Source organism: Elephantulus edwardii, unplaced genomic scaffold (genome assembly GCF_000299155.1).
Source record: "Elephantulus edwardii isolate Elephantulus edwardi_28Jun2011 unplaced genomic scaffold, EleEdw1.0 scaffold00120, whole genome shotgun sequence".
NCBI classification, from domain to species: Eukaryota; Metazoa; Chordata; class Mammalia; order Macroscelidea; family Macroscelididae; genus Elephantulus; species Elephantulus edwardii.
In genome coordinates, this window is record NW_006399870.1 from 3631097 (window position 1) to 3643750 (window position 12654).

The following is a 12654-nucleotide window of genomic DNA, read 5'->3' on the forward strand; positions in this document are numbered from 1 at the left end:
TCCTACATTCATGGTTCTCACATTCCATGTTCCAATCACTAGTGTCTGCTTACAACTGTTTCTCCTCCTTTGTATTTCCATGCTTGAAAGTTCTACCTAGGTTGCCCTTTCTGTTCACCTACATGTGTTGTGTTGTACATAGGGTTTTCAGAGGCCTGCTATTTCAGAAGTGGATGGCCAATTAAAGCAGTTTATGCCCTTCAAATGAGTAATGAAAACTACCAACCAAAAAAAGTTCCTACACATTTTACTTACATTTGTGCCTTTTGCATCTCAAAAATTTCCTCAGGTTTTCCATGCTCATGATTTCAACAAGATGTTTACAAATTTGCTTTGCACTGAGAAAAACTGGATAAATTGTGTATACTGCACTGAAACAGATGAGGGACTGAATAATTTTAAAGCGATGTATGATAAGGTATAATGGTTATCACAAGAGTCCACAATTGAGGTTGAATAATGGAATGTACTTGGGGCGGTAGGAGGGGTGCGGGGGGATTGTGTACCAGCGAGGGAGTCTTTCTTTTACTTTTGAAAGAGAGAAGCGAACTGGGGGGTGGGAGGAGAGGGCTGGGCGGGCAGAGAAGTGCTGCAATGAATGAATGGAAATCCAAATTCTCTGTAAATATTCATTAAAATTATTAAAAAAATTTGCTTTGCACATAAATAGTGGCATTTATATTTGTGCATGGTTAAATAGATTAAAAATATTTTCTAGATTTTTTTAAATAAAATTTTTATTTATACTGGTCTACTTACAAAGTGTGTATACATTGTTTTTCACACCATTTTTCTCATTTTAAGGCTCTAAAATTTTTATTCTTGCCACTGAATCCCATCTTGACTGCAAAAAATGCACCCAGAAATATATAGCTTCTATTATTTTCCCCATAAAATAGACCTTCATTCCAAATAGCAAATTCCTGAATTGAACATAAGGGCTGCATCCTCTCCTAAACCATTCACCTCTTCTATAGCTATATAGCAGAAACTCTACTCACAAAATATCATTCATTCACTTCTCTTCATAATTCTATTTCTTATATTTATAATTATTCTGGAAAGAGTAACTCACAATTCAGAATTCATTACAAAGGTCTGACTCTGTGTCATATTTTTGCAGAACAAACAGTCTATAACAAAATAATCTTTTATGCCTGTGGTTGTGGTTGTGTGCCATCGAGTTGGGACAGACTCACAGCTGACCCTCCAGTGGGGTTTTAGGGGCAGTTAATCTTACAGGAGGAGATTGTCTATCCTTTTCCCTTAGAGCAACTGATAGAATCGATACATGTGCCTTTGGTATTATAGCTTCTTGCCACTAAGCCAGTAGAGCTCCCTGCTTTTAGTCTGTTATTCAATAATCCTAGAGGGCTTTATATCCCACTTCCAACTATATCAAGAAAAATTTCTTGATATATTCTTTTAAAATATAATTTGTTTATTTATTTAGATAATAACCATATACCACTCTTATATAGAAGGAAAAAGTACCATTTTAAGAACCTTAACAAAATAGTATCACAACTAATAAGCAAGTGCTGACTTACACACTATAGATATAAGGGTTTGCTCAATTGTTTGTCTTTTAATGTGCTGTGGACTGATAATGTGATAACAAAGGCGTTTATTTTTTAGAAGTACATAAGGTATATAGGCACTCCATGAAGGAATTAAAATACATAGTTCCTGGGTTCTTCATCTTCCTGGGATTTAAGGAAACTGGAAAGCATAAGTATTATCAAATATACGCATGAGAGACAAAATAACACAAGAACCAAGTTATTTATGTAAGAACTGGATATATAAGAAAACCTGTAAAGAGAGGAGTTAAGTGAATGATGCAATATTTGTGCTCTGAAACTTTATTCATTAGTCAGTCACTATCATCTATTGACATGAATGAATTTTCAAGTGAAAAAATAAAAGTGCCAAACAGAATTGTGCATGTTATATAAAAAGAACACGTGCATATGTAAATATAGATAAATACAATCATTTTCTTCTACATGTTTAGAAAAGTTCTAAGATTTTTTTAAATGGTAAAATTGGTTGCTTCCTGAGAAGAAAATGGAATCATTTTGAGATGGGATGGGAAATGTAAACTGCTTTACACAGTTTAAATTTATTTACCAAGTTAATATAAAAGTAAGACTAAGTACCCACCCCAACCGCTCCCCCCCCAAAAAGATTAAGCACCCAAAACAACAACAGCGCATTTGCCTAAGGAGAATGTAAAAAAAAAAAAAGGAGAAAACATAGTTTGATATACCTGGAGAGGGATCACCTTGGGAATCAGATAATCAAAATAATGATCAACTGCATCAACAAAGCCCTTGCTGGTTGTCCTCAGTTTCAGATTTGGGTCTTGTATCAACCAGCTGAGGGTGAAAGAGGAGAGAGAGCATTTCAGACTGAAACACAGGCAGGCAGCTGGTCAGGGTTAGCAGCAAGTTTGGCAGCCAGTTACCTCCATTGAGCCACCTTCATAAAGCCACCTGCAGCACAGATTGGCTTCTTTGATTTCACCCTACAACCCTCAATGTCTCTCATCAGTCTGAAAAGAGACTGCATAATTCAAGTCTTCACCCTCATTTGGCCAGCCCGGGGAACCATGGACTGCTGAAAGAACAAATAAACCTGTCTTAGAGTAACTTGCAACTAGGGAACTCTTTGGAGGCAAGAATAGTAAAACTTTGTTCTTACATACTTTGCACATGTTACTAGCAGGTACCAGTCCTTGGGGAAAGACAGCATGCTGGGAAAAGTAGAGTCATCAATAGAGGGAAAGACTCTCAATAAGTGGGACTGACATAGTGACTCCAACAATAGGCTGGAGTGCAGGGGAGATTGTGAGAAGGGTGCAAGACAGGGCACGGTTTTCAGTCTGTTGTTCACAATGTCATTGTGAGTCAGAGTCAACTTGATTGTACCTCACAACAAGGGACTAAAGAAGGGCCAAGGCCATGGACAGTAAGCCTTACTGACAGTTCTTATTGAATATTACTTTCCACTCTTAGGTCATCAGACTATTGAGCACAGAGTATGTACCTCAAGCACATGACTGTTGCTATTGGTAGGTGCCCTTGAGTAAAGAACAATTCACAGTGACCCTGTGAGCAACAAATCAGAACCATAACCTATCCTGTGCCATCCTCACAATCTCTGACATGCCCATTGTTACCATCACTGTTGAACCTTTTTATTGAGGATATTCCTCTCTTTCACTGACAAATCTTTAACATTATCAGAATGAGGCCAATGACTGGCCCCTCTCGACAACATACATGTCCAAAGAACAAGAGATGAAGTTTCACCTCTAAAACACACTCTGTTTGCACTTCCTCAAAGACATATTTGTTTGCTCTTTTGGTAGTTCATTTGCTACTCAATACTCTTTGTCGATGTCACAATTCAAAGGTGTTGAGTCTTCTTTGGTCCTTATTCATTTTCCTACTTTCAAATGCATAGGAAACAACTGAAAATACCATGGACTGAATCAGGTCCACTTTACTTCATCTTTAAAATGATACTCTTGCTCTTTAGCACCTTGGAGAGGTCTTTGACAGTAGGTTTTCCCAAGGTAATGTATCTTTTTATTTCTTGATGGCTATAATTGTGTTGGTATTGTGTGGATCCAAGTAAAATGGAATCATTGACAACTTCAGTCTTTTCTCCATCTATCATGATGTTTCATACTGGTTCAGTGGTAAGGAGTTTTATTGTCTTGCTATGTAGATGACACAACCCTGCTTGCTGAAACTGAGGAGGACCTGAAGCACTTGCTGCAGAAGGTCAAGGACTGCAGCCTTCAACACGGATTGAAGCTGAACATTAAGAAAACAAATATTTCACCACTGGGCCAATTGGCAGCATCGTAATAGATGATGAAGAGAATGAGATTGTTGACAGCTTCAGTTCGCTTGCTAGTACCAAGCAGCCAGAAATTAAAAGACAGATTGCATTGGAAAAGTCTGCTGTCAGAGACCTCTCCAAAGTACTGAAGAACAACGATGTCAGTCTGGAGACTAAGATGTGCCTGATACAGACCATGGTCTTTGCAATTGCTTGCTATGCATCAGAGAGCTGGACAATGACTAGGGATGTTAGAAGGAGATTTTATGTCTTTGAGCTGTGGTGCTGGAGAAGAGTACTGAATATACCATGGATTGCTAGGAGAACAAACAAGTTCATCCTTGAGAGGGTGAAACCAGGCTGCTCCTTGGAGACATGGATTTTGAAGCTTCATCTGATATACTTTGGACATGTGTTGTAAGGCATGATCAGTCCTTGGAGAGGGACATCATGCTTGGGAGGGTGAAGGGACTGTGCAGGAGAGGAAGATCCTTGATAAGATGGATTGATTCCTTCACTGGGGTAATAGGGATAGGGGTGTCGGAGACAATAAAATTGGCAAGGGATAGAGCAGGGTTTGGGGCTGTTGTACATAGGATCGCTATGAGTCACAGGCAACTTGACGGCACATAACAACAACATCAAGGTATATTCTATATGGAAGGCTTGTCTTTGATCCTCTTCATTAAGTACTTCAAGTCATCTTGACCTTCTTCAACCAAGGTTATATTATCTGCATAAAACAAGTTGTTGATGAGCCTTTCTCTAATCATGATGTCACATTCCTCTTCATGTAAGTCCAACTTCTCAAATTATTTGTTTAGCATACAGATTGAACAAATATTGAGAGAAGAAAAAATACAACTATGAAGCACAATTTTCCCGATTTTAAAAACCAAGCAATATTCCCTTGTTCTGTTCAATTACTTCTTGGTCTATGTATAGATTTTTCATGAGTACAATAAAGTATTCTGAGATATCCATTCTTCTCGGTTTTAGCCATATTTTGTTATGATCCATATGTCAAATGCTTGTGCATAGTCAATGAAACACAAGTACACATCTGTCTGGGATTCATGGCTTTCAGTCAAGATCCATCTGATTTCAGCAATGATATCTCTCTTACCATGACCTTTTCTGAATCCAGCTTGCAATTCATGCATTTTCCTGCCAATGTATTGTTCCAACCATTTTCCAATAATTTTCAGCAGGATTACACTTGTGATTTTAATGACATTTTTCAATAATCTCCACATTCTGTTTAATTATTTAAAAAGTAGAAACAAATATGGATATCTTCCAGGTAGTTGTCCAGGTAGATGTCTTCAAACTTCTTAGCATAGACTAACAAGTTAGCCCATCCAGACCTGCATTTGTTTGTGGAAACATGACAACTGGTATTCCATCTATTCCTGAGTCTTAGTTTATATTTGTATTTCTCTTTTTGTTTTTGGCTAATGCCTTCAGTCGTCCTTAGGTTCAGCAAGCAGGGTTGTTTCATCTGCATAACACAGATTGTTGATGAGTCTTCCTCCAATCCTGATGCCACACTTCTTATAGAGCCCGGCCTCCTGGATAATCTGTTCTTCATATAGATTGAAAAGGTATGGAAATAGGACACATCCCTGGCATACACTCTTCCCAGTTTTGAACCATACAGTGTTTCCTTGCTCTGTTCTGATGACTGCCTCCTGGTCCAAGTATAGGATCTGCATTAGCACGATCAAGTGTTCTGGGATTCCCGTTCTCAGAGTTAGCCAAATTTTCGTTTGATCCACATAGTCAAATGCCTTTGCATAACCAATTAAACACAGATAGACATTCCTCTGCTATTCCCTGATTTCATCCAAGATCAATCTAACATTAGCTACAATATCCCTAATACCACAACCCCTTCTAAATCCAGCTTGCACTTATGATAATTCTGCTGATGTGCTGTTCCACTCTTTTTGGATAATCTTCAGCAGAATCTTGCTTGCATGTGATATTAATGCTACTGTACAATAATTTCCACACTCTGTTGGGTCATCTTTCTTTGGAATGGAAACAAATATAGATCTCTTCCAGATCCTTATTCTATAGAGAAAGAAAATTGTGATCATCTTGACCCTTTCTGTTCTCACCCACTTGGTTACAAGCTCAATACCTCAAAATTCTCATCTATAACACAAAAATACACTTGATCTCTTAACATCACTACAAGCAATATAAGAGATGACGTACACAGCTACCCAGCATAGTACATGACACATAATATGTGTTTAACAATGATTATTTTGACTACTGTTCAGTTAAGACTTTACTCTTGGTAATGTGAAATTCAATTACAAATCTTGACCCTTCCCAGCCCTTCTCACCTGGGCAAACCACCAAGGTCAATCTCAGCACAGATATAGGGACCTGGACGCAGTATCACCCACAGCCCAAGTTCTGCAGCCATCCAGATAAAGGCCCTATAGAGGAAGACAGTGTCAGTGACTTGTGATAGACATTCAGAGCTAGGCCTGATAAAGACAGCTGAAAGAGTGTGAGCCAGAAGAGAGAGGTAGGATGCATGGTGTGCAGAAAACAAAGCATAAAGTGTACAAATTCCTGTGAGCTACTTACCTTGTCTTACTCTCTCAACTGAAGGGGCAAGGTTAATAAAGCAAAGGCTGATGCTCCCTAACCAGCAGAGCAGCAAATTAAAAAGAAAAGGCATTTTTTGGTTGAGGGAGTACTGTTTTTATAGATCCATGGTGAGGTTGATGAGAAAGAGCTCAGAGAGGGTACTAGGGGAGTCGTTACAATGAAATTGATCTCAAACAGCAGCTCCTATCCTAGCTCTGGTAATGAGCTCAACATTGTTCCCCTGTCTCCCCTCAAGGCCTTAGGTTACTTCTGGTAATGGAGTGAGAAACCTAGGCACAGAGGTTGCAGGCCCTACTCCACTCAATTTAATAAACGTTCACTGGAGAGCAACTGGCCCCAGGCTCACAGCCTTTCTGAACATCCTAAGAACCTCACTTCAGACTCTGCCTCTTCTCATAATGTCTCATTGTTCCCAAGGGATCGTAGGTAGCCTCCTCATTCCACCCAGAGTCTGGCAGCAGAAGTAACAGCAACACATACTCCAGATCCAGATTCCCAGAGAAGTCAAATTTTCCTCTTTCTGGCTCATGGAGGTTCCACGGAACATAGCTGTAATAGGAAAGAAAGAAATAATACATATCCTCAATCTGAAGTCAGGATTTAATATAAATCCCCTTCGGAATAAATTGAAGTTTCCAATGATAATGAAATCCTTGTTATATAAATTATTATCTTCAATATTTTATCTTTTTATGCTGTAGTTTGGTCTAAGCCACCAACAATTCTAGGACTTAAATTCTTTAGATTAATATACAAATCCTCCCATTCACCATGTTCAGTTGCTTTAGGCATTAAATTAATTAATATTGTCTAGGGGTTAAAACCTTCTTGGCTACAAAGAAAAAAAACTTCTGAAAGAAATAATAAATGATCTAAATAAATGGGGAAATGTTTCCTGTTCAAAGATAGATTCAATAAAGTGAAAATGGCAATCCTACAAAAGAAATCTACATGTTTAACACAATCCCGATACAGATATCAAAATCATTTTTCAGAGAAATAGAGAAGGCACTTGACTAGTTTATTTGGAGAAGAAAGAGATCTCAAATAAGCAAAGCATTTCTGAAAAACAATAATGAAGAGGAAGGCATAACACTCCCTGATCTCAAAACCCACTATACAATTAGCTGTAATAACCAAAAGAGTGTGATACTGGTATAATGACAGGCATATAGACCAACTGAACAGAACTGAGAACTCAGAAATTAATCTATTTCTCCATGATCAACTAATATTCAACATGGAAACAAAACTTATCAAATGGGGAATTGACAACCTCTTCAACAAATTGTGTTGGCAAAACTGGACTGTTACCTGCAGAAAGCTGAACAGTATCCATATCTCTCACCATATAAAAAAAATCAACTCAAGGTGGATCAGAGACATTAATGGTTTTACCCCAAACCATAAAGATCACAAGAGACAAAGTAGGACCAAGCTTAGAAGGACTCGCTTATGGTATAAAAAGGATGACAAATACAGCCAGAAATACACAACCAGGAGAGGATAAAATTGATGAATGAAATCTTCTAGAGATTAAATCCCTACGCACATCAAAACCTTTTTCTAACAGGGTAAAAAGAAAATCTCACTGGGAAAACCAATTGACAATACCATCTCAGACAAGGGTCTCTTAACAAAAGTTTACAGAATCCTACACACACAAGAACACTAATAACACAATTACAAAATGGGCAAAAGACAGTGAAAGACTTTTCACAGAGGAAGACATTTGAATGGCTATCAGGCACATGAAGAAATGCTAATAATTGCTGGCAATAGGAGATGCAAATAAAAACCACAATGAGATACAATTTCACCTCAAAAGCAGTGGCAAAATTTAACAGGCAGCAAGGAATAAATGTTGGAGAGGATGTGGAAATAGGAACTTCTGTACACTGTTGATGGGATTGTAAAATGGTACAACTACTGTGGAAGGAAGTTTGGTGTTCCCTAAAAAACTGAACAAGAAGTTCCTTATGACCCAGCTATTTTCACAGCTAAACATATACCCTGTGGAAATTAGAGCTGAGACACAAATGGAGATTTGTACACTAATATTTATGGTAATGTTATTCAGAGTTGCAACAATACAGAAATAGCCAAAATGTCCAACTGCAATTGAATTGGAATCCAAAAGCCACCAAGTGTGTCTCTAGTCCTGTTTCTGGGCTCCAAGTCAACTTGAGCACCAGTCCTAATGGCAGGACTTTGGTTTCCAGAGCACAATGGTACTGAGAACCATGTAGTTCTGAAGGCCCAGGCTTTGAGTCTGCCTCTACATCCTTCTCTTCCTCACATAATGTTGTCCTTGTATAATCATCTAGTCTTTGGACTTAAACATGTTGGTAAAGAATAGGTGTGACATCTTCATGATTTAATCAACCAGTCAGTTTTGTCTGGTAAATTTAACTGCTATATAGTTCAGTAAATATAGCTAAATATTTTTAATAATAGCAAATATAATACATAAATATAACTTCACATTAGCTGAAATAGGATGTAAAATAATACAATTTTTGTATGTTAATATTATATATTACTTGTTGGTATAAAATTATAAATAGAACTGATATTGTAAGCTCTGAAAATGTATCTTAAAATGCATTAATAGAATATAGAAAAAATCTCAAAACAAAAAAAAAATAACTGAATATAGTACATAAGCATAGGAATTGAAAGAAAAAGATATAAGACTTACAAAATCAATTAGCAAAGTGATAGAAGTAAGTCATTCCTTATCCACTGTTGTTGTTATGCCAATATGAAACAGACCCATAGCTGACCCTCTGGCAGGTTTTCAGAGAGTTAATCACACCAGAAGGGTTTGTTCATCCTTCTCCCACTTTCAGTAATTACCTTAAATGTAAATGGATTAAGCATAAATTTTAAGTAGAAAGTGACTGTTGTTGTTGATTGCCATGGAGTCAAGCACAACTCATAGCAACTCTACAAACAAAACACCTGATGCGCCGAAGTCGAGGTCCGGTTGAGCCGGCCCGGGGGTAGCGGGCACCGGGCCGCTGCTCCTGCGGCCGGTCATGAACGGGCCGGCCGATGGCGAGGTGGACTACAAGAAGAAATACCGATACCTGAAGCGGAAGCTCAAATTTCTCATCTACGAATATGAGTGCTTCCAGGAGGAGCTAAGGAAAGCGCAGAGGAAATTGCTGAAGGTGTCCGGGGACAAGAGTTTCCTCCTTGATCAGCTTCTGCAGTACGAGAACGTGGATGAAGACTCTTCTGACTCAGATGCCACTGCCTCTTCAGATAACAGTGAAACAGAGGGGGCACCCAAGTTGTCAGACACACCAGCCTCCAACAGGAAGAGAAGCCCTCCGCTGGGGGTGCCCCATCCCCCTCCAGCCTCTCCCTGCCTTCTTCAACAGGGTTTCCACTTCAGGCCTCTGGGGCCCCTTCCCCATACCTGAGCTCGCAGCTGGCTTCCCCCACCTACCCACCATTCCCTTCTGACTACTTGGCCCTGCAGCTGCCTGAGCCCAGCCCCGCAAGGCCCAAACGGGAGAAACGGCCCCGCCTGCCCCGGAAACTCAAGATGGAGGTGGGACCCCCTGACTGCCCTGTGGGAGGGCCGCTGACCTTTCCAGGTCGAGGGGCTGGGGCTGGGGTGGGGGCAGCCCTGGCCCCACTGCCCCCTCCTAAGATGCCCCCACACACAATCCTGAGCACCATCCCTCGGCAGATGTTCAGCGATGCAGGCAGCGCGGACAATGACCTGGTGATTGACATCCCGGAGTGAGCCAGCACCCCCTACCACGTACAACACTGCAAGCCCCAGCTTCCTCAGAGACGTTTATTGATGCCCAGTTGCCATGCTTTGGCCACTGACACAGTCAGAAAAGGTGTAAACATGCAAGGTGTCCCCGGCAAGGCAGGCCCTCAGCAGGGAGAGGGCCCTGTCCTCACACCCACCTTCAGGGGACAGGTATTTATTTAAACAAGTGGCCTGGGAGTATCTGCCACCTCGCAGGTGGGCAGAAACCCTGAGGGGCCACCAGTGTAAGAGGGCAGCTTCCAGGGCAAAGGATTTTTAACAAAGACTATTAAAGGGTTTGCTCTTTTAAAAAACAAACAAACAAACAAACAAACACCTAATGCCTTTCCATAACTATTGTCATTTCTCCAAGTTCATAGAGTTTCCAGAGGCATGTGGTTTAGGAAGTGGATGCCACTCCTGCTTCCAAACCTGTTTTACAACTGGGAGCTCCATTAAACACTGTCTATGTTCGGAAACCATTCTGGTATTTGATACCCCAATGGCACAAAGTTCAGCATCACAGCAAAACCAGGTTACTTCATACAGCACATTGACACAGAGTGATGTACGAAGTGGAAGAGTGTTCCTCAAGATATAATAGCACTAGTCTCATTTAGCAGTCATTAAGTGTCATCAAATAGAATACAACCAAGAGTAAGCTTTGTACAAAAGACCTGAACTCTGTTCTATAACTAACATCATGTCTGTGCATTGAGAGCGTTTGTAGAGTTTCCAGAAGCATCTAGTTTAGGAAATGGATGCCATACCTGCTTCCCAACATAAATCATTCTGGAAGCTCATCCAAACATTGTACATAGTGGGTAACCACTATGGTATTGACAAGACTATGGAACAGTGTGTGGCATCACAACACCACCAAGTTGTTCAGTCCAGCAAATAGGCAAATGATTGCTGTGTCATTTAAGAAATATTCATTCAAAAATTAATAAATTTGGCCTGAGGGCCTCAGGCCCAAGGACCCTGCAAGATTTTAAAGCCGTGCCTTCAAGCAGACCTCCACCCTTAGCCAAAGGCTCAAAGACACCCACTCTTCAGGGGAAAGAGCAGTAATACACATCAAACATGACCCCAGAGAACTTAGAATGGATTTTAAAGATATGATCCTATATCTACAAGAGACATACCTTACTTAAGTCCAAAGAAACAAACAGATTGAAAGTTAAAAGACAATAAGAAAAAGATTCATGTCAATATCAACTACCTGTGATCCTCAGTTGTTCACAGGATTTTCAAAGGACTGTTATTTCAGAAGTGGATGGCCAAATCTGCTTCCTAGTTTGACTTATTGGGGGAGCTCTGCCAAAACTTTTCCACTCCTGGTGGTATTTGAAACACCAGTGACATAGATTCCAGGATCACAGCAAACCACATGTTATTCTGTGGGAAGCTAAATATCAAATAATATCATATTAATGATAAATGTTATATTAGACTATGAGGAAGATGTAAGTACAAGCTGTAATTCCTCCTGAGACAGGTCACAGGGGGCAAATGCCAAGGCAGATTCTCAGGTGTTTTTCACAATTCTTGGATTGTATTTGCCAGCTATTCCCTCCTGAGTCAAGCATAAGACTGTCAACAGAATGAGCTTAGCTTCATATGCATAGAATTCTCTTTGTGATTTGCTCCCTGGCAGTTTTCAATAAAGCCACAGAAAGGCATGGCTTGAGGGCTTCAGTCTTTGAGCTGTTTGTCTCCTGCCTTTTAACTCTCTGTTTTTCCCTTCATTCTTGGTGTCTAATCTCTTTCTTTATTCTTTGTCCTCGATTGACAACATTGTTCCAATACAGGAAACTGACAGACAAGTGCAGTACTAATAAGAGCAAATTATAAACAAGCAAGTATATACATACCAAATTATAAACAAGCAAGATATACATACCTAATCAAACCACTAAGGCACCAGAGTTCACATAAAATAAGTAGCAACATGTAAAATATTCTCCCAATACAACAAATTGACAGATAGGTGTTATACCCCTAACAGCAAACCATAAAAATGATAAGGCATATGAAAATCATGACACAGGATAGCAACAACAAGAAAACAAAAATTCTCACCACTAGGCTAAAAGGCAACATCATGATAAACAAAAGATTGAAATTATCAATGATTTAATCTTATTTAGATGCACAATCAACACTATTTGGCACCAACAGTCAAGAAATCAAAAGAAGTGCTGTCAAAACACTCCTCCAAAAGTACCAATTTTGTAAGTTTAAAGAGTAGAGAGCAATGATGTCTGAAAATCCTTTGGAGGGTCAGCTCAATGGCAATGAGAGAGAAACAGAGAGAGAGAGAGAGAGAGAGAGAGAGAGAGAGGGAGAGAGAGAACTGGGAAGGAGCAATCCAATAAGGCCCACCACTA

General features: G+C 39.7%; 1 protein-coding gene and 1 pseudogene across 1 annotated transcript in view; one reads left to right on the forward strand and one right to left on the reverse strand.

Annotated features, from left to right (window-relative positions):
* The window catches only part of GLB1L3 (galactosidase, beta 1-like 3), a 123407-nt gene that overhangs the window by 103687 nt on the left and 7066 nt on the right, over positions 1-12654 (reverse strand). Inside the window, exons 3-5 of the mRNA XM_006892850.1 lie at positions 6967-7035; positions 6213-6308; positions 2273-2381 (exon numbers count right to left, since the gene is read on the reverse strand). Coding sequence (XP_006892912.1) covers positions 2273-2381; positions 6213-6308; positions 6967-7035 — 274 coding nt within the window. The remainder of the gene's footprint in view (positions 1-2272; positions 2382-6212; positions 6309-6966; positions 7036-12654) is intronic.
* On the forward strand, positions 9528-10246 carry LOC102864079 (annotated as a pseudogene).